General features: G+C 36.9%; 2 protein-coding genes and 1 long non-coding RNA gene across 4 annotated transcripts; 1 reads left to right on the forward strand and 2 right to left on the reverse strand.

Moving 5' to 3' along the window:
- Positions 1-3090: 3090 nt before the first annotated feature.
- cdkn2d (cyclin-dependent kinase inhibitor 2D (p19, inhibits CDK4)) lies at positions 3091-5223 on the reverse strand. The gene is made up of 3 exons (XM_051897951.1): positions 4919-5223; positions 4607-4759; positions 3091-3959 (listed from the first exon to the last, which is right to left on the reverse strand). The coding sequence occupies exons 2-3, from the start codon at positions 4748-4750 to the stop codon at positions 3597-3599; spliced, it is 507 nt and encodes a 168-aa protein (XP_051753911.1). The 5' UTR covers positions 4751-4759; positions 4919-5223; the 3' UTR covers positions 3091-3596.
- Positions 5224-5359: 136 nt separating this feature from the next.
- On the reverse strand, positions 5360-14653 carry ap1m2 (adaptor related protein complex 1 subunit mu 2). Its single transcript, XM_051897950.1, has 12 exons — positions 14464-14653; positions 13850-14006; positions 13635-13702; positions 13383-13513; positions 13160-13307; positions 8980-9106; positions 8740-8882; positions 7936-8007; positions 7629-7787; positions 7353-7478; positions 6186-6261; positions 5360-5664 (listed from the first exon to the last, which is right to left on the reverse strand). Exons 1-12 carry the CDS (start codon positions 14503-14505, stop codon positions 5639-5641), a joined length of 1275 nt encoding a protein of 424 aa, XP_051753910.1. The 5' UTR covers positions 14506-14653; the 3' UTR covers positions 5360-5638.
- Positions 14654-18423: 3770 nt separating this feature from the next.
- On the forward strand, positions 18424-21754 carry LOC127514449 (uncharacterized). 2 transcript variants are annotated; one of them, XR_007930638.1, is made up of 5 exons: positions 18424-19121; positions 19744-19932; positions 20033-20084; positions 20191-20238; positions 21103-21754. It is a non-coding gene; the product is annotated as an uncharacterized LOC127514449 (long non-coding RNA). The 2 variants fall into 2 exon arrangements; XR_007930637.1 differs by having other exon boundaries at positions 18424-19932; positions 21103-21753.
- The last annotated feature ends 282 nt before the right edge of the window (positions 21755-22036 follow it).

The following is a 22036-nucleotide window of genomic DNA, read 5'->3' on the forward strand; positions in this document are numbered from 1 at the left end:
CCTATGAAGTTTATGAATATTTTAATTAGCTGGTTCACGTGTGTTTGATTAGGGTTGTAGCTGAACTTTGCAGGAAAGTTCTCCAAAATTGAGCACCCCTGATCTAACATGAAAATCTCTCAAAAATTATTAGTATGTTCATGTGCAGACACAGTGTTAACAATAATAGAGCTATTTTTTACCCATTACATTACGCATGATTCCACAAAGAAATTTTCACCAATTAGTGTATCACGACAAGCAAATTGTGCCGCCCACTCCCATGAAATGATGTAATGTAGTCAGTCTCCCTATGCTCTCGAACTACGTAAATATTTGTATGTATATGCATATTTTGTGATAAACATAAAATATGTTTCTATACGCACAATCAACATTTTTAAATCAATAATTTTTGTCCAATTTTCAAGTACTTTACTAATATGGTACTCTGGCAAGGAGAATAGATGTGATGTAAATGAGATTAGTCGTAGTTGATTACTCCTGATGTTTTGAGCAGCTGTGGCCTCTTTCCCATAGAGGGAATGTACTTGAGGAGGCCATGAACGCACTAGAGGTCACTGATCTACAGCTGCTACAGAAGAGAATCATTGTTCATATGGAGATGCACATGATCCCAGTGCTGTGTGTCCCTTTAACCTGAGTTGTTTCTGTATTTCTAGTTTTTGTTTTTTCAATACTATTTAAGCTCAAGGTTATCTATTGAAATAAGTTCACTCAGGTGTTTAAACAGTAACACCTGAATAGATCTGATTAGAAATAAATGCAGCTTTTCTTCATAACAACACAGTGCAATTGTTAACAATAAAGCTTCTGTGTGTTGTTTCCTGATGGTAGGTGTGGCTGAGCAAGTGGAAATTTCCACAGGTGTGTGTTGAGCTTTATCTGTATATCTGGACAAAGCTGTGTTAACATTCCTTTTCATTTCATGAAGTACACGATTAGAAATCGCTGCTCATTCGCATTCAGTTCAGCCAACCACCTGAGCTGTAAATGTCATGTGACAAGGAAATTATGTCATGACAACACTGATTGGCTGATGACACCACAAGAACGCGCACACAGTCCCAAACATTTCACTAGTAACATCGATGTCAGCACATTTAAGAGCCTCCAAAGCAATATAATGTAATAGTTGTAAATGAATGTTACTTGCAAAAAATTGTCAGAATAAGCAAATAATTTTAAACTAACCAGCCAAACTTTGAGCCAATTAGCTGATGTGTCAGTGGCTCCCTCTACTGGCAGATTAGTTGTAATCAGTATGTGAGGGTGTGAAGAAAGAACTGCACTGACTTCATTTACCTTGGGTTTTTTTCTCATTCTGGAATGGAGAGAATCAAAAGAAGTCTCTATTCATCAGTTAGGGTTATTTACACGTTTTCAAAAATCTTCAGATAGGCAGTATTACTGTGGATCATTTAGTCTATTCTTCGATACAAATTCATTCGATGACCGTATTCAGCAACATTCATGAAATCAGCAAAATAATTTCACTACTGAAAAGCTGCATTACTTTTCTTAATAGCAAAATGGTGGATGTCTGGACAAATGGACATACGGTATACGGAGTAGATTTTCATATATATGCCAATCTCTTCAGTATGTTTACAGATGAATATGTTCTATGGATATGTAAACACTTGTTTTTATTGTACAGTATTAGATTGTAAGGTTTTATTTTTGTGTACATTGGACTTTCTCTATTACAATAAAGAGTTGTCATTCTTGTTTTGCAAAGAATTTCTTTTGCCAAAAAATATAAATATAATTTAAAAATCACAAGCTGCCAGAATTTGGTGTCTTAAAAGGTTATTGTGTATAAATAATAAAGTGTTTTTGTTGTGTATGATGAATGTTTATGTTGTGGTAGAACGTGTTGATTTTGAGACGTCTATGTAGTGTACTTTAGAAGAAAGATGAACTGATGCGTCAAACTGCATGATACAAAAGACAACTGAGTTTGGAATAAGTGCACTCAGTATCAAGAAAAGTGGGTTTGTGTATGGGTTGAGGAACTAGTGATGCTAAAATGTAATATTTATTGTGCTGCAGGTCAATGTCTTTGTACTGTACAATGTCTTTGACACTGCCTCCAAAAACCTGAAGTGAATAAAAGCCCCCCTAAAATTGTAAGTTAATTTAATCTACAAGAAAATAAAGTTGAAGCTTCAGGTCATCAGGCCTCCAGTGTTAGAGAAAAATAAACTGTGATTTAAGGGGACGGCACAAGTCAACCACTGCTGAGAACCAGTTGATTTAAAACCCATTAGTTAAAGTTAAAGGCTTCAATCCCCACAGTTATTCCTGAAGATGATTTACTCACGTACGCTAGAATATGGACTTTGTTCAATGATCTCAAACACTTACTGCTTTATGACTGACAGCTCTCCTTTTGCCATGATTGATGAAGTTAAGCATAAGCAACAATTGTTTGTTTAATCAACTATTGTTCTTTTCCTTATCAGACTTCAAGCAGTAATTGCATTACAGAGAATTGCTCATTAAAATGACAAACTACCCAAACTGCCCCTTTATATTATGCAGCAGATACAGTGAAAGCTTTTCTGCTGGATGTAAGAGGTGTCCTGAGATTTTGGCTTGAATGCAGTGAGCAGACAAAACCGCCATTGTGTCTGCGTCCTCTCTGAGTTGTAAACCCCCCAGAAAAACGGACTGTCTGTTCAAAGCAAAGCTCTGTGAAAGCACAATGTTTGCCTTGTACAGTCACACACATTCCTGTGTTGGGTAATTGTGCCCGTACAGGGTCACCTTGAGCACATACAGACACTAGACACACCTTCGGAGATGATATGAAGTTAACACTAAACTCATGCAGGAACATAGTGAAACTCGTCACATGAATTCATCACATTTTACAGTATATCTGTAGTCAGTGATAATATACAAATGATTGTTTGAGTATGTTCTTGAACTGCTCCAATAAGTCACCTCATTAATAAAGATATTAATGTAAAATAAAGATACATAACATGACCTAGCACTTGCCCAGTGTTTGTTTTAATGTATTTATATTTGTTTTTTGTTCATGTTCTTGGAAAAAAATCTGTTGGAAAAATATGATCACAATTCAGACAAAGTGAGTTTTAAGTTTATTAAACACCTTAATAAATAACATTTGAAATACCACAGTAAACATAACGTTAATATACAATTCTTCAATAAATAAGTCAAATAAATTCATACAATGTTATTTACAGATGTTAACACCAACCAAACTTACACACAAAACGAGAATTCATCAGTGCACGGATGGCAGGAAATAATTTCACAAGAATAAAAAATATTAACAGTTCAAGTTTCTGCACAGAAATATTTTGCAAAATACCAAAGAAAGTTATTTACATGTGTGCGTGGCAAACCCACACGTGACTGAAGGAGAGCAGTTCTCTTGAATCCAGTGCAGGGATTTGCTTTGTGCAAAACTGGTGCTACATATTCCAGCTAATATTATGAGTTCAACTACCAACTATGGAAACATATATCTCAACATCCAACATATTAATATAAATTACAACCTGCTAATGAGCACTGAGGGCGGGCTCCCACACACGTGAATCAAACCGTATAGTTCTTCAGTTCGAACTGCTTGCCATCAGGCGCTCTAACAGCTCCACCATCTCCAGAGCGCATGCGTCCCGGGCCACATCTAATGCGTTGGCCCCTTGGTTGTCCTGGTGCCCCAGGTTTGACAGCGGGGCCAGGTACTCCACCACGTCCCAGTTGCCCTCGCGGATGGCGATGTGGATGGGCAAAGCGCCGCTGTGGTCAGGGACATTGACAGAGGCGCCGTAGTCCACCAGAACTCGCACTGTGTCCAGGAAACCCGTGCGGGCTGCATCATGTGTGGGGGTCACACCGCAGCGGTCCTGGACGTTGGGGTCAGCGCCGTGGTCCAGCAACACGCACGCCACATTGGTGGAGCCCATCATCATCACCTACAGCACACCAAACATCTCATTGTGTGCTTGGTAGCACTTTATTTTACAGTTCTGTTTTGCATGAACATACTATGTACTTATTGTGGTAATGACACTAACTGGGTAATAACTAGGTACTAGCCCTGAACCTATCCTAAACCTTAACTTAACCCATGTACCTTACACTACTCTACTACTTTTGTGGGTAAGTACACTGTAAGTACATTGAAAGTGCACATACTGTAAAATAAAGTGCAACCGTGTGCTTTATAGCTGATAACGAGTGGTGAAAAAAACTGGACGGCTTCTTAGGAAGCAAAATAATCTGACCTCAGTTAAAGTAAAGACAAAACGATATGCCAGTTCTACCTTTCCTTTTGATATTGGACTGTTGAAATAAGGCAGATATTTAGAATTTTTGTTACATTATTAGCTATTTTTTATACTTTTATGTGTAGTTTTACTTTTTGATGTATTTTCTGAATTAATTCGATTATAGTATTGCTCAGCAGAAAAGTAAATAAACATAAAAATGTAGCTGCAGATAATGAATGACAGCGGTATCATGACATCATCGCAGTCAGATGATGACGGCGGAAAGGAAAGCGAAAGAAATAGCACTTTAAAAAGAATGTGTATTTTAATGCTGTAAATGATCAATTCACCTGCAGTGCGGTTTTCCCGAACTCATTGAGCGTGTCCGGTTCGACCCGGTGATCCTGAAGAATCCGCCGAACCGCGGCCACATTCCCCTGAGCCGCCGCCGCGCTGAGACTCTTTCCGCAGCCGAACCCGTCAAGAACCATCATCTGAAACACCTGGACAGACATGAACCAATCACATAAGATCCGATGTGATATAAATGCGAGAAAATAATTCAGTGGTGCGGAACATTAACGCGAGTCTCTCAGAAGAACTGGTTAAACGGCACCAAGAAACATTAACATGAACGTATGAACAGCTTTTAAAGCGCTTACCTCTCCGTTGCTGTTTGTAGATGAGTGACCGTTGGCTGTTTATCTGTTTACACAAATACGTCAAAACAATCACATATATATATATGCTCTGTTCGCGGTTGCGCCTTTACATTGCGCGCTTGATCGGCAACAGTGCTGCATGACGACGAACACACTTCCACCAATCAAAAGCCACACACGCCAACACGGCTGCCATAATTGGACAAAAGGGAGGAGTGCTGATAGGCGTTGCTACAGTATCGCCGTGGTAACTGCGCCAGCGACCAATGAGAACCTAGAGCGCAGAAGGCGGGCAATTTGAGAAGGTTTATTTGTAAACTGTTGCGTTCATTCACACTGAGTGAGGGTGTATGGAAAAGAGCGGGCCTTCGTGACAGTACACAAGACCCAGTAATAGCATGTCATCAAGAACGGTCACCACATTTAGGTATACATCAGTGATTTCAAGACAAATATATTAAATTTATTGCAATATCAGGGCAAATAAAAATGATTGACAACATATTCCATGATTTGGTGCAAAAAGCACTTGTGAAAATACATTGTGACTGAAATGTTTGGTATGTTTACATTCAGCGTCAAATCTTTTTTCTAATGAAATTCTGACAGGACAAAATCGACTAATAACAGACATAAACATTACATAAACGTCTTTTTCTTCCAGAAAAATAATAATTTGATGTGCAATTCTTAGTCCGAGTCATGTGTCTGCAGTGTCCATTAGTTGTTTGTCCTGAGCTGGTAATCTGAAAGCATAAACAAATATAAATACATGATAATACATCAATAATCCTTTTGACATCTGCTCCATTACCAAACACACACTCTTTTTAAAAACCTGCTTTATAGGATGATAAATATAAAGTATTCTAAGTGTAAGAATTTTCAGTTATTTTTTATTTATTTATTTTTTTAGTGCAATTATTTGGCAAGGCAGGAAAATAATTACACAAATGGTCACAGAAACAATAACAGGGTTTTTTAGCGGAACCTGATGGATATAGCCCCTTTTCTATGCATGTTTATATAATATTATATAATATATATTATATAATATATAATATAATATTATTAATATATTAATATTATGTTTATTCATTTAATTTTGTTTTGTGCATGTCTGTTAATGTTTTTTGTACAAATGCTTGAGCTTATGTATGTTTTATATTGTTGCTTGTTTGCGTGAATAAGAAAGCCTACTAAAATAATAAATAAATCATAAAAAAAAAAACTTCTTTGTTAAAAATATGCAAAACCACTTGCTCACCTCCGCTCTGTGTGATGTAGCGAACCCACGGCAGAGCCTGATAGCCACTCTTCTCAATGATCTTCATGTATCGTACCTGTCAAATAAAATCCAATTTTTCATTTGCTGAGACATGAGTTCCATAACTGATCATAAAGTCTTACATTAGATCTTAAACAGACCGTGTTTAAAGAACACATGCCGACATCCCATCCTGCTAAAACTCTTTTCTGGGAGATGGCACAAACCCACCACCAACCCACCACCCTAAAGGACATTGCATTACAGCAGAATATTATATGATATTATATTATAGTATGTGACGGTATCAAATTTTCATGTTGCGATAATTGCTTATGATAATACCTTATACCGTAATAAAAGCTTAATATTGAAATAAGTTGCAAAAAAAGTTTGTCATACTATAACAGGTTCAATAACTTTTAACTTTCTTTTTGTAACAAAAAGAACTGAACATATAAATACAATAAAGCAATACACATACACATGGATTCGTGATATATCGTTTTACTGTATACCGGCACATTACATTACATTACATTATATTATATTATTCGTGGGTTGCATGATGACGAGCACACCTCCACCAATCAGAGACCACTTGCCAACACAGCTGCCATAATTGGTCAAAAGGGAGTAGTGCTGATTGCTAGGCATTGCTAGAGTATCGCTGTGGTAACTGCGCCAGCGACCAATGAGAATCTAGAGCTCTTCTCAAAGATCTTTATGTATCAGACCTTTCAAATAAAATCCAATTTTTCATTTGCTGAGACAGGAGTTCCATAACTGACCACAAAGTCTTACATTGGATCTTACAGCAGACATCCCATCCTGCAAGAACTCTTTACCAGACACCACCCCACCTCCTTAAAAGACACTGCATTACAAAAGAATATTTTTATATTATATTATATTATATTATATTATATTTAAGAAAACACATCTTAATACCAGGTGGAAACAGGGCTTCTGTCAGACACACTCGATTTCCGGAATATTGTATATAATTTGCGGATGTCAGGGAGCTGCTATCAATATGCTGGAGACTCCCAGAACTTCCAGGAGAAGTGGGATGTCTGCACATGTAACACTTGATACAAGTGTAAATAGAGTGATAGAAAATGCAAACACACATATGCAAATGCCCATGTAAAGTCATGTACACACCTGTATGCCTGACACTGTGAAATATGGGATCTCAAACTTGACGGTGATCGGAGGTTTTCCCTCTTTCTCATCATTTTCCACACTTGGCAGGCCGAAGTGGGCTCGCATGAGAAACTCCTTTCCACCCTGCCAATGGACACAGAGACAAGAGCTCAGTTTTACAGATTCAATAAAGATCTTAAAGTGTATGAGAGTCTGAAGTAAATAAATGACAATGGTCTTCATAAAACAACATCTTATGACAGAAGAGCTAGACATCAGTAATTGGTTCCTTACTGGGAAGGATTTAATGCTCCACACCACCCAGTTCTTTTCAGGAACGTATTTAGCGTGACCTGTGCTGGTTTTAAACTTGGGAGAGTCTGCATCACTCGGCACAGGCACACGAATCTCAACGTTATTGGCTACAGACTGCTTTTTAAATTGTCCTTTAGCCTGAAATACACACACAGAGAGAGAAAGAATGGATTGACACATGGAAAGTCAGTGTACACATGCTGAACAATGCTGTAAAAGTGGCTCTGTAAATTTAGACTTGAAATGTCTCCAGTGTGGTGCAATGAAGAAAGTCTTGCTGACAAACCTTAACCATGATCTCCACCCGACTGTGAGAGAACTTCTCGATAACTGACTCGATCCAAATGAGTGGCTTTACCTGCAGACGAAAGACTGATAAGATTAATAAAGAGACTTTTGTAACACTACACACAGCAAATGTGATCATCTATGATGATTGTGCTCCAGATGGCGTAATGGATGTTCTCCAGAAGTTGGATTGTATAAAGTTCCCCTATTATGCTATTTTAAAGGTTTCTAATTTTTTTTTGAAGGTCTACTACAAAATTTTTACATGCATCCAAGGTCAAAACACTTTTTCATAATACATATTGCAGCATTGCCTCTTTTAATAAACTGTCTACCTAAAATTTTTATGAGTCACACAGAATTTGAGAGTGAGTTTGGTGGAAGTGTGTGCTGTATGAACAGAACCACAGTCAACAACATAAGCACAATGGTTATTCTATCAATCAAACTCTCTCAGTCACTTTATGAAAAATAGCAGAATATAGGTAAACTGCATAGCCATAAAGGAAGATGAAATAGGTGTGTGGGCGACTGAAACCAAAAAACAGACCCAAATCTAAGAGGTTAAAAGCGGCGGAAATGTCCAAAAATGTTGCACAGTATAAAAATGAAATAATTACAGATGCTAAGTCTTCATTGTTACTATGGTTTTACTCATGAACAACTAGAAAATAAAAAAGGGAATTGACTTCAGACCCTATTCAATTTGCTGCTATTGTACGTAGAGGACAATTTAAGTCAAACATGTCAGTCAATATAGTTGTCCATCCCAAACACTGATGGGCTGGTGCAGGAGCCTTACATGTGTGTTGATACGATATGACATGAGCTCGGACTCTCCGTCAGGTGGGATGAAGGAGATGGTTCGGTCACTCTCGAAACGCGACAGACGGACACACTGATGAAACTTCACATCCTCCATGGTAACAGTCTTCCCTTTGTCTCCTGCACACACACAACATGTTATTTCCCGGACTGACCTCATCCTGCACAACACTCCTAATAAATTCAAACAGCGTGTTTAAAAACGGTTGATACTTACGGCCGGTAAGGGCGAACAGCACGCGGTCGTTGAGGCCCAACCTGAGCTCTGGCATTCCTGAGAGCATCGTCTTCAGCTTGATGCTGCCCACAATATCACTGCTCATAACACTGCCGTTAGCATTCACCTAAACACACACAAACATCTTTAAACACTACGGAGCAGTTATTATGAAACACCTTCCTCTGTGAAACACCTGCTGAAATACACTGTTTGGATTTAAATAGGCAACTGCTTAAGAGTCTATGATTGGATCATAATTGCAGTAATTTTTATGTTTCGAGCATGTTATATGTTTGGGAACAGTTCTTCTAACCCTAATTGATGGAGTGTGTAGCTTTTCATTTCTTAAACAACCATGTAGGAAAACACATCATGGCCATATTCCAGGATGACAATGTCAAGATTCATCAGGATTAAATTGTGAAAGAATGGTTGGGAGGGAGCATGAAGAATCATTTTCACATATGAATTGGCACCAAAAATTGATGCACCTCTTGATGGAAATAACATCACAACATTTATTTCCATCAAGAGGTGCATACATTTTTGGCCAAGATCTTGTATTGACAATGCAAGAGGTGAGCACTCTGTAAAGTCTCCTCCAGCACATCCCAAAGACTTTCAATGAATTTAAGGTCTGGACTCAAGAGGTATGGAAGCTTGTTAAAACAATTTAAAAGATAATTTTATCTTACAATTCTACAATTTTATTCTAAAATAAAGAAAGAATTGCAACATATATACTCGCAATTCTGATTTTTTGCTCGCAATTGTGAGTTTATATCTCACAATTATTTTTTTTCTTGGCATTCTGACTTTTTTCTTTCAATTGCGAGTTTGTATCTCGTAATTCTGTTGCAATTGCGAGTTTATATCTCACAATTCTGACTTTTTTTTCTCGCAATTCTGACTTTTTTCTCTCAGTTGTGTGATTCTGAGGGGGAAAAATAATGACTTTTTTCTCAGAATTGCGACTTTATATCTCACACTTCTGACTGTAACACACAATTGTGACTTTATAACACGCAATTGCGACTTTATATCTTGCAATTCTGACTTTTTCTCTCTCAGTTGAGTGATTCTGAGGGGGAAAAAATGCTGACTTTTTTCTCAGAATTGCGACTTTATATCTCGCACTTCTGACTTTATAACATGCAGTTGCAACTTTACCTCTCGCAATTCTGACTTTATAACACGCAATTGCAACTTTATAACAAGCAATTGTGACTTTATAACAAGCAATTGCGACTATATCTCGCAATTCTGACGTTATAACATGCAGTTGCAACTTTATAACAAGTAATTGCGACTTTATATCTCGCAATTCTGACTTTATAACACGTAATTGCGACTTTATATCTTGCAATTCTGACTTTTTCTCTCAGTTGCATGATTCTGAGGGGGAAAAAATGCAGACTTTTTTCTCAGAATTGCGAATTTATATCTCGCAGTTTTGACTTTATGTCTCGCATTTCTGACTTTATAACACGCAATTGCGACTTTATAACACGCGATTGCAACTTTATATCTCGCAATTCTGACTTTATAACTTGCAATTGCGACTTTATATCTTCCAATTCTGACTTTATAACACGCAATTGCGACATTTTATCTCACAATTCTGACTTTATATCTTGCAATTCTGACTTTATAACACGTAATTGCAACTTTATAACAAGCAATTGCGACTTTATATCTTGCAATTCTGACTATATCTCGCACTTCTGACTTTATAACACGCAATTGCGACTTTATAACACACAACTGTGACTTTATAACACGCAGTCGCGTAGGGCTGCACAATTAATCGCAATTAAACCAATTACGTATTGTGACTTTATAATATGTAATTGCGACTTTATAACAAGCAATTGCGACTTTATATCTTGCAATTCTGACTTTATCTTACACTTCTGCCTTTATAACACACAATTGTGACTTTATAACATGCAATTGCAAATTTATATCACACAATTCTGACTTTTTTTCCTCGCAATTCTGACTTTTTCTCTTTCAGTTGTGTGATTCTGAGGGGGAAAAAATACTGACTTTTTTCTCAGAATCGCAATTCTAACTTTATAACACGCAATTGCGACTATATAACACGCAATTTTGACTTTATAACATGCAATTGCAACTTTATAACAAGCAATTGCGACTTTATAACAAGGAATTACGACTATATCTTGCAATTCTGACGTTATAACATGCAGTTGCAACTTTATAACAAGCAATTGTGACTTTATATCTTGCAATTCTAACTTTATCTCACACTTCTGACTTTATAGCACACAATTGTGACTTTAAAACATGCAATTGCGACTATATCTCGCAAATCTGACGTTATAACATGCAGTTGCAACTTTATAACAAGCAATTGCGACTTTATATCTTGCAATTCTGACTTTATCTTACACTTCTGCCTTTATAACACACAATTGTGACTTCATAACATGCAATTGCGACTTTATATCTCACTTGTTATAAAGTAAGAATTGCAATTGCAACTTTATAACACGCAATTGTAATTTTATAACATGCAATTGCGACTATATCTCACAATTCTGATTTTATAACATGCAATTACAACTTTATAACACACAAATGTGACTTATAACACACGCAATTCTGACTTTATATCTCGCAATTCTTACTTTATAACAAGCAATTGTGACTTTATAACAGAATTGCGATGTGACAAGCAGGGCGGGGCGAGAGCCGTGAGAGAACGGTGCGAGTGATAATGAGCATCAGCTGCGCTGCACCGGTCTCATATCTCTTGGCCAGAGATGTCGGAGTGCGTGCTGTTATCTTCTTTGTTTGACGTCAGATTGTGTGCTGCTATCTCCTTTTTTTTTTTTTACATAAGGTGAGTCTGTGCAATGACGGACGTAGCTAAAATATTGCTGCTAATAACTGTGCTAACAGGGCTTATAAAGTATACAGATACATGCACAGTTCTCCCATTATATTGCGGAACAGAGGCATCAGAATGCAATATTACGCAGGTCACTGCTTATGACAATGTTTTTTTTTTACTTTGAATGAATATGTCTCATTGCATTGTTCTGGTTTATGACATTGATAATAATAATAATAATAATAATTATAATAAAATGCTTATGACAAAGTTGCTAGCCTACAGAACTGGTAATAAACCTTTTTCAGGCTTCTGATTGACCAACATGGTTTATGACAGCGCTTCATAGCGTGTTTTGCGTTTTCATGTGGATGGTGATTATATTTAAACCGTGCTTGTGTGGACACGATTTTTTTTTTTAAAAGAAAGGAGGAAAAACTCAGTTTATAAAAAATACTCATGTACATGTGGACTAGGCCTATATCTCACAATTCTGACTTTATAACAAACAATTGTGACTTTATATCTCGCAATTCTGACTTTGTAATACGTAATTGCGACTTTATAACAAGCAATTGTGACTTTATATCTTGCAATTCTGACTTTATCTTACACTTCTGCCTTTATAACACAATTGTGACTTTATAACATGCAATTGAGACTTTATATCTTGCAATTCTTACTTTATAACAAGCAATTGCAACTTTATAACACACAAATGCGACTTCATAACACGCAATTGTGACTTTATATCTCACAATTGCGACTTTATATATATCGCAATTTTGACTTTATATCTCACAATTCCTACTTTATAACAAGCAATTGTGACTTTATATCTCGCAATTCTGACTTTATAACATGCAATTGCGACTTTATATCTTGCAATTCTGACTTTATAACACAACTGCGACTTTATATAAAATTGTGAGATAAAAAGTTGCAATTACCTTTTTAATTTTTTATTCAGTGGCAGAAACAAACTTCCATACAGAGGTGCCCATTCATGTGTGAAAATGATTCTTCATGCTCCCTCCCAACCATTCTTTCACAATATGAGATAATAAATCTTGGCTTTTTCATCCTGGAATATGGCCATGATGTATCTTCCTATATGATTGTTTAAGAAATTAGCCACACAATCCATCAATTAGGGTTAGAAGAACTGTTCCCAAACATATAACATGCTAGAAACATAATAATCACAGCAATAATGATCCAATCATAGACTCTTAAGCATTTGCCTATTTAAATACAGACAGCGACTTTTGTTTTTGGCCGGGCAGTGTACTATACAAGGAAGATGATATAACTCACTAGCACATTAATGGATTCAATTACGTCGATGAAAACTTCGTTCTTCTTGTATTTAATGCCCTCTGATCTCCAGGACACGGCGTTGGTGACCGTAGTGGGCACTTTGGTCTTGGCCACCTCAAGTTTGTTACCCTGCTGTGTGATGTACCTAAGAGGAAGACCATCAGGGGGTCACAGATCTGCAGGAAATGAACAATGATCGAATGAAGCAAATATGTCTTACTCTTGAAGAATCTTGCTGTCCGTTGTCTGTGGGAATCCAAAGTCCATGAGCTCATCAAGCAGCTCGTACACGACAACAAAGTTATCCTGAATGCTCTCTTCCTCCAACTCCTTGAAATACTCAGTGAACACCTGAACAGACCATGAGAAGTGTTTGTTTCTTAGCATGAAATTCAGTGCATTCACTTAAAATCTGAAGAATTAACCATGGTAGTTAATGAACGACCACTAACAGCGATCCCAATCGACTCACCTCCACTAGCTTGTACAGAAAGGCGTACACCAATGACGCATTAGAGTTCTTGTTGGTAGTTGCCACCACTGATTTTATTAGCAGGTTAAGTTTAACAGGAACATTGGAAACTGATACACAATTGAACAGCATTGAACATTCAACAGATATCAACAAAACACAATATAAATGGAACTGGTTATTTGGAATAACTATCTTTCACATGTAAAGGATACAGTACAGATTGCTGTGCTTGATCCAGAGGAAGTGGACGCTGCCATGTGACATTACAGGGCAAACAAGCCCCTCCTCTTCCTGTTGCATTAGCAGGTTGAAGAAGTGGTCAATCTCGGACATGTCAACATCGCCTTTGTAGTTGCGGCATATCAGCACCTGATGGGAAGACATATTGGGAAATGTGACATTTGCATCAAAGTACAACCATTTAATTTAATCATTTATGATCTTCCCATTTCTTGAGTGAGCAGTGTCATCTGCATATCCACAACAAGACAAATGCAGAGAGACTCTTTCATTTGTAATACTAATACTCCTTCCTGTTTGGGAAGGAAATTGCATCTGCTCATGTCATGTACTGTAACACCTCATTCACTCTTTCTAAAGCAGTTCGAGTAGGGCACATCTTCAAATGAGGTTAAATACTATCATATTACTTTACATAACCACTATGTCTCCATTAAAGACTGATATATTATTATAGTCGTTTGAAGCAAACAGCTGTATAAATGCTCAGATTATTATAAACAGCGACTCGCGGATGTTTAACACTTTTTTAAATGAAGTGAATTTTTATCTGCTAACAAAGTCGTTGATTATAATTCATAATTACCTTCCCCTTCAGATCCAGCACGAACACAGCTGACGCAGACATCCTCGAAAGCTTATAAAATCACTTGGATCAGTGTCAAACAAGGTTAAACCTGTTTAAAATAGGTTTAGTTACATTCCAGTATTAAGCGGAGAGTTATGAACTCATCACGATCTCCTCAGTTCCTTTTCCTGCACGGTGCGCGATGACGTCACATAACGCCAGGTAAAACATTGCCAGAGATCACGTGAGTGCAGAGAAGCCCCGATAGAGGGCAACATCAAACCACATACATTAGAGAGTGTTCTTAAGACCTTTTCAAATAGACGTTAAGACTTTTACTTGAAACTTTTAAGGTATACAAAAACTTCTAAAGCATATATTTTGTATAATTATTTTGTTATAATTTTTTATTATTGTTAGGCTATGTTTTAATATTTTTTGTCGTGATTTACCATTGATACTTTATCACTGATATCTCATCATTACACTTTCTAACTCTCTCTCCCAATTATACTGACAGAGAAACACTTTATTTATTTATTCAGTGGCAACAAAATACCAGTCCTATTTAATCCCTTACAATATCATCCTGTTTGTCACGCTGTGTAAAAAATGCACATGGACATTTATTGTGAGGAAAACATTAAGAATATAAATGTAAATGAGGATTTTTAATGTGTATGCACGCAGCAAACTGTAGAATTGATGTGTAAAGTGTGAATAAATGTGTTTCTACACAACCTAAATGTTCCTGTTAGACTTTGCCTTTGGGAAGGAAATATGATCTGATCTCATGGGATTCAGTAACAAGCACATGAAATGTCCTCATTGTCTCGTGTCCAACAGCAACTCCAAACATTCATCACACATACAGTGACCCAGTGAAAATATTGATCGCTGTGCTACTTATTACACCATCCGCTCCAGGAAACTAGTTCTATTTTAATTAGATAATATTACATTGTTTTGTACATGTTTTCTTATTAAAAATAAAAACAATACTCATACAAAACTGGACAAGAAGAGCATATTAGAAAACACTGGAGCACGTCATTTAAAAAAAAAAAAAAAAAAATCTAGTGACTCAAAATCTGCAATTACATCCTAGTTTATCATCATCATCATGACAACACACAAGACACGCCCTCCTGCCGCATCACAGTTGTGGTGTGAGATGTGAACTCCTCCCTACACGATGACACTGACCAATGAGATCTTCAGAATGAGAATATTCTAAAGTTCCGAGCTGCTGATTGGACGTGGTATCATTACTCACCTGCACATCGAGTTCCTCAGAAGAACTGTTGATGGAAAATAGGCCTACATGATGACTGAACTTCTGCGTTTCTGTAAAATGTTTTACATGGATACAAATTGGTCATTTGACAGACAACAAAAGCATTTTTCCTCTCCACAGCAGCTTTAGCTATTAGATGTAATGGGTTTGCAAGTGTGAATCAAACTCAGGACTCGGGCCCTGGAGCAGGTCCTGCACTTTTATCCAAAACAGCCTACAAATTAGGAAAAACACAAGCGATTTATTATAAATGAGCAACAATATTAGCAGAACTGCAATCCTGAATTTTAAGAGTATAACCCAGCTATGTTCTCAGATCTTTGGCTAATTAACGTTCTGGCAAGGTTCTTTCAGAGTTATGAACAAACGTTCTTCCACCTAATTCTTTTGACAGTCACATATGTATCACTATATTGGTAGGACAAACATTTCTACACAACGAACACAACAGGGGCATGTTCAAGCTCAAACCGGTGCCCAACGTTTTGCTACGGTTTCCGGGTTGAACGACATGTTTCCTGGAAACGGTGTGCAACAGTGTGCAACGGGTTTGAGATACGTTTTCTCTTGTTTGGTGGGTGTGTCAAAAATGTCAGCCCAATCAGCAACAGCATGTATATAAACCACGCAGTATTAAAGAGACAGCTCGCACAATGGGTATGAATGTAACATAAAAGTACTATACATATTTATATATTTTGCTAATGTACTTTGGAGTGACACTTTTTATAAACTTTTCTATTCTCCTCTGATTATATAATGGTAAATATTACAATATCATAGCACAACAATAGTGATCATCAATAATGATAAGCCTAATACTCACAATAAAAATAATAAGGTCATAGATCATAACACAGTCTCGGAGGTAAGAAGTGGATTATCCTTCATCTGAAATGTTTGTCTTTTCATCCTGAAATGCTAGGCAAATGTTGGATCACAATAATTAGAAACCACAGTTTTCACAAATTCACAAGTTTTTAGAAATCTTGGCCAACTGAAAAGTATGAACATGAAAAGTATGAGCATGTACAGCACTCGATACTTAGTTGGGGCTCCTTTTGCCTGAATTACTGCAGCAATGCGGCGTGGCATGGAGTCGATCAGTCTGTGGCACTGCTCAGGTGTTATAAGAGCCCAGGTTGTTCTGATAATTGCCTTCAGCTCTTCTGCATTGTTGGGTCTGGCATATCGCATCTTCCTCTTCACAATACCCCATAGATTTTCTATGGGGTTAAGGTCAGGCGAGTTTCCTGGCCAATTAAGAACAGGGATACCATGGTCCTTAAACCAGGTACTGGTAGCTTTGGCACTGTGTGCAGGTGCCAAGTCCTGTTGGAAAATGAAATCTGCATCTCCATAAAGTTGGTCAGCAGCAAGAAGCATGAAGTGCTCTAAAACTTCTTGGTATATGGCTGCGTTGACCTTGGACCTCAGAAAACACAGTGGACCAACACCAGCAGATGACATGGCACCCCAAACCATCACTGACTGTGGAAACTTTACACTGGACCTCAAGTAACGTGGATTGTGTGCCTCTCCTCTCTTCCTCCAGACTCTGGGACCCTGATTTCCAAAGGAAATGCAAAATTTACTTTCATCAGAGAACATAACTTTGGACCACTCAGCAGCAGTCCAGTCCTTTTTGTCTTAAGCCCAGGCGAGACACTTCTGACACTGTCTGTTGTTCAAGAGTGGCTTGACACAAGGAATGCGACAGCTGAAAGCCATGTCTTGCATACGTCTGTGCGTAGTGGTTCTTGAAGCACTGACTCCAGCTGCAGTCCACTCTTTGTGAATCTCCCCCACATTTTTGAATGGGTTTTGTTTCACAATCCTCTCCAGGGTGCGGTTATCCCTATTGCTTGTACACTTTTTTCTACCACATCTTTTCCTTCCCTTCGCCTCTCTATTAATGTGCTTGGACACAGAGCTCTGTGAACAGCCAGCCTCTTTTGCAATGATCTTTTGTGTCTTGCCCTCCTTGTGCAAGGTGTCAATGGTCGTCTTTTGGACAACTGTCAAGTCAGCAGTCTTCCCCATGATTGTGTAGCCTACAGAACTAGACTGAGAGACCATTTAAAGGCCTTTGCAGGTGTTTTGAGTTAATTAGCTGATTAGAGTGTGGCACTAAGTGTCTTCAATATTGAACCTTTTCACAATATTCAAATTTTCTGAGATACTGAATTTGGGATTTTCCTTAGTTGTCAGTTATAATCATTAAAATTAAAAGAAATAAACATTTGAAATATATCAGTCTGTGTGTAATGAATGAATATAATATACAAGTTTCACTTTTTGAATGGAATTAGTGAAATAAATCAACTTTTTGATGATATTCTAATTATATGACCAGCACCTGTATTTATACCGATTTCATCAGGCTCCGAAAATTCTTCAAAAAGAACACAAAGAATGGCCTTTTCAGCTGCCATAGTTGCAACTCATGCATCATCAGAACAGGGTGTTCAACGCACCACCGTTTCCGTTTAAAAAAGGTTTTGCAACGTTTTGTCAGAGCTGAACGCAGCCCAGGCTGTCGTTTTGTTTGTCTCATGTCCGGTTGAACAGCATGCCAGACATTAGTGAGCAGATACTGTGATGGAACAAGATATTCACTATGACTTCATATCCCATCATCATCACCTGTGTTCACATTCATGTTAAAAGCATCTGAAACTGATGGAATTGATGATTAAATACTGTAGAATGAGAGTGAAAGCTCAGTCACGTGATATCACCTCATGAAATATGCAAAGATGAGTAAATGTGATTGGCTGGACAGAACAAAAGCCACTATCAGCGCTTAATAATGAATGAATGGAGAGGGTTAAAGTTCAGGACTGGTAATGGGTTGTGGCTCTAGTGCCAATCATTATGGTCTGACAACACCGATCAGGCATAACATTATGACCACTGACAGGTGAAGAGATAATCAGTGTTATCAGAGTCACGGAATCTAGATAAGGTTTGTCCAAGAAGTTGCTAGATTTGTCGCTAGGCTTTTGGAAAAAAAAAAAAAAAAAGTCTCAAAAGGGGCAGGGAAGTCGCTAAATCTAGCATCAAAGGCCTTGTCCCAAATGGCACCCTAAACACTCACGGCCTTCCTACGAGTCCGCACTTTCGTGACGTAACGTCGCTTTGACTGTCGGGAAGAAGTCTGCTGCGGAGCTCGCACCAGTGCGGGCTCAGCAAAAGTGCGCATCAAGGGCCAACAATAACCAACTGCAGAACCGCAGAACCATACGTCATGACAGTCTGAGGACGACAGCGCCAGACTAACAGCCTGAGGCCGGAAGTGGGCGGAGTAACAGTCTCATGCCGGATGTGGGCGGAGTTAGCGACAAACAAACAAACAATGGCGGAAGAAGAGAACACGGTAAAAAAGTTTCTTTGTGTTGTGCTTTTAATCGATCACGTTTATTTGTTGTGTATTTAATCGATCGTTAACACTTAACATGACTCAAATATTTTGTAAATGGGCTTCAAAGTCACTTTATCGCGTCTTTTGATATTTTACAAATCGTCTCACATTGCTTGCGCCCAGGTGAAAAAATACTATAGTAATTTATAGTAAATACTATAGTGTTTTTGAACCATACTATAGTACTATAAGTACTTGAATTAATTTATTGTGGTAATTCTATAGTTGCTGTGATAATATAACAACTATAGTAATATAAACAAATTACCCAATATTGTACTAAGTTTTCTACAACTTTAGGGTATATTATACTACAATATACACTACAGTTTACTGTAGTAAAAACTAAAGTATACTACAGTATTTATAACAGTTTATCAGTTCACTCTAGTTAATACTACAGTATTCTGTAGCATTCATTAACAAAGTGTTGTAAATACTATAATATATACAGTAGTATTTTTTCACCTGGTTGGTTATATATTCATGGTTTGTGATTTTACTTTGTTGTTGGTGCTGTATTTTATTTCATTGGTTACATTTTACAATACTGACCAATGTTTTTGTGGATTTTTAGAGGCATATTAGTATTGGGAGATGCTCTGCTTTACTTCATTTACAGCGATGCAAGATGTACTGCAACAATTTCCACTGCCCAGTGTTCTTAAACCGACCGGACGGCACAAGTTGAATGCACACCTTCAAATTCACTTCAAAAAGGCGTTTCTTTTGTATTCTGAATTTAAAATGTTGTTTTTGCAATGCAGTAAGTAGTAATTTTGACTTTAGAACAATGAAACTTGTCTCTTTTATGCAATCTTTATGGTTATATATTTAAGTTTTCCTGTTTTGATTTTGCAATGCAGTAAATTGACAAGCAGAATCACCCCAGGACAGTGGAAGCTGATCAAAAACAAGGTTAGTTTCATAAGACTTTCATAAACACATAAGCTACTTATACAGATCATATGTTATATCCGTCAAATCTTTTCAGGAATAACTTAATAGTAATGTATTGTTTTAGAATGTTCCGTTGACCGGCTCTATTGACTGTGGGATCTTCATGTTAATGGTAAGAAAAAGAAGGGAAAGTTAAAAGTTTTTAAAAATATATGAACTTCTCTTTTCATTAGAATGAAAAACAAATATCAGGGCTTTTCATACTTGAAATAGTTAACCCTGGGTGATTGTTAACCCCAGGTTAACAGAATCCTGGGTCATCTTGATTCACGTTTTACACTGATCATCATTTACCTGAGGTTAACAATTAATTGTGAGCATTCATACGCAGCATTTCACACTGTACATTACTAAACCCTGGGATAACGTCCTTATTTGCATATTTGCAGTGTCAGTGTCACTGATTGGATGAACAAAGCACACAATATGTTTACATAAATGCTCAGGCATTGCACATCCTCATTACATATAGTCAGCTTCACTATCAAGTTTATCCTGAATGGACATTTCAGACTATAAAAGAATTAAACAGTATTTTCTGCACTGCAATTGTTGCATTTTCTGTCAGCATTTGTTGTTTTTTTCTTTCCAATGCTGAATTTTCTATTTATATACAATGCACAGTGTTTCTGTGACTGTCAAAAGCATGTAAATATACAAGCAATATGTGGAGCATTACTTTACCCACGGTTAAAAGTGGTGTTTAGGAGGACGATAACGCGGGGTTAAGTGCAGCGTGAAGGGCCATGTGAATTGCTTGCCTTTTTAAAAAAAAAAAAAAACTTAAAACTGAACATAATTGATTAATTTCATTAGTAACGGGGTATGATTTATGTCTTCAATATATAAACATGAGAAAAACAGAATGTCAAAACTTTATTATACATGCTGTGCTGCATCCTGACTACAGCACAAAGTACTGGTAAATACACTTCTAACATTTCATCCCATTTGTTTGTACCCTTCTCTCATGAAGGAGCCACGGATCACAGAAGACCTCTGCGCTGCACTTGAATGGCTTCATAACAACCAAAAGTCTTCAAGTGTTTAGTGGAAGAGCTGTGCTTTCTGATATTGAAAGAGGAAGACCAGGGAAAAGCCCTTCTTCAACTTTCACAGGCTGAAACAGATGATGACAGACAACTGGCCAAAGAGCCTGTAGTGTTTTGCTTACAAATTAAGGATGATATGGACATTTTATGGACAAAAAGAGTCTTGAAATTAATTGCATGTTTATGGAGATTTGATTTTTTGATTTTTTGATTTTTTTTTTTTAAGATTTAATTTGTCATTATGTACCTGCTGTTCAATTTACACTCTTTGGTTTGATTTTGTAATTTTTTAGAGCAAAGCACAGCTAGTAGCTATATACTGCTTTTGCTACTTAGGGGAAAAGTACATTTTATTTTGTTTTTGGGTTTGATGGATCTGAATTTGCTTAATTCATGCAATCTAGTGTACAACTGTGTAATGTGTATTATATATTATGAAAACAATGGTTCATTCTGAAATGCTTGAGTAAAATATACATTTTATGACAAATTAATAAATGTTTTTAGTGTTTAAGCTTTGTGTTCAATTTATATTCAGTTAATCATTTAAGACAAAACAAATTGATGAACTTTTAACTTTGAAAATATTTAAAAGGTTACAAGGGGGTTTTAATACACACACATAGGCTATATATATATATATATATATATATATATATATATATATATATATATATCGTAAATTGTATGTGTTTGTGTGTATATGATTAAGCTATACAATATGACTATCTATTTATCTAATCATTTCAATTAGATTGTTTTAATAAAATATTTGACATTAACATGGTTTTAAACTTTAAAAAGCTCCAAATGGAGCAATGCCTACGAAGATAAATTTGCTCCGCCTACTTCCGGCCT

Source organism: Ctenopharyngodon idella, chromosome 6 (genome assembly GCF_019924925.1).
Source record: "Ctenopharyngodon idella isolate HZGC_01 chromosome 6, HZGC01, whole genome shotgun sequence".
NCBI lineage: Eukaryota > Metazoa > Chordata > Actinopteri > Cypriniformes > Xenocyprididae > Ctenopharyngodon > Ctenopharyngodon idella.

Coding starts and splice junctions, on each gene's coding strand:
- cdkn2d (XM_051897951.1), bottom strand. CDS start 4,750: ATGATGGTTCTTGACGGGTTCGGCTGCGGAAAGAGTCTCAGCGCGGCG. Junction 3,960..4,606: donor TCGGGAAAACCGCACTGCAG/GTGAATTGATCA, acceptor GGTGTGCTGTAG/GTGATGATGATGGGCTCCAC.
- ap1m2 (XM_051897950.1), bottom strand. CDS start 14,505: ATGTCTGCGTCAGCTGTGTTCGTGCTGGATCTGAAGGGGAAG. Junction 8,883..8,979: donor GCTGTTCGCCCTTACCGGCC/GTAAGTATCAAC, acceptor GTGTGTGTGCAG/GAGACAAAGGGAAGACTGTT. Junction 7,788..7,935: donor GGGTGGAGATCATGGTTAAG/GTTTGTCAGCAA, acceptor TGTGTATTTCAG/GCTAAAGGACAATTTAAAAA.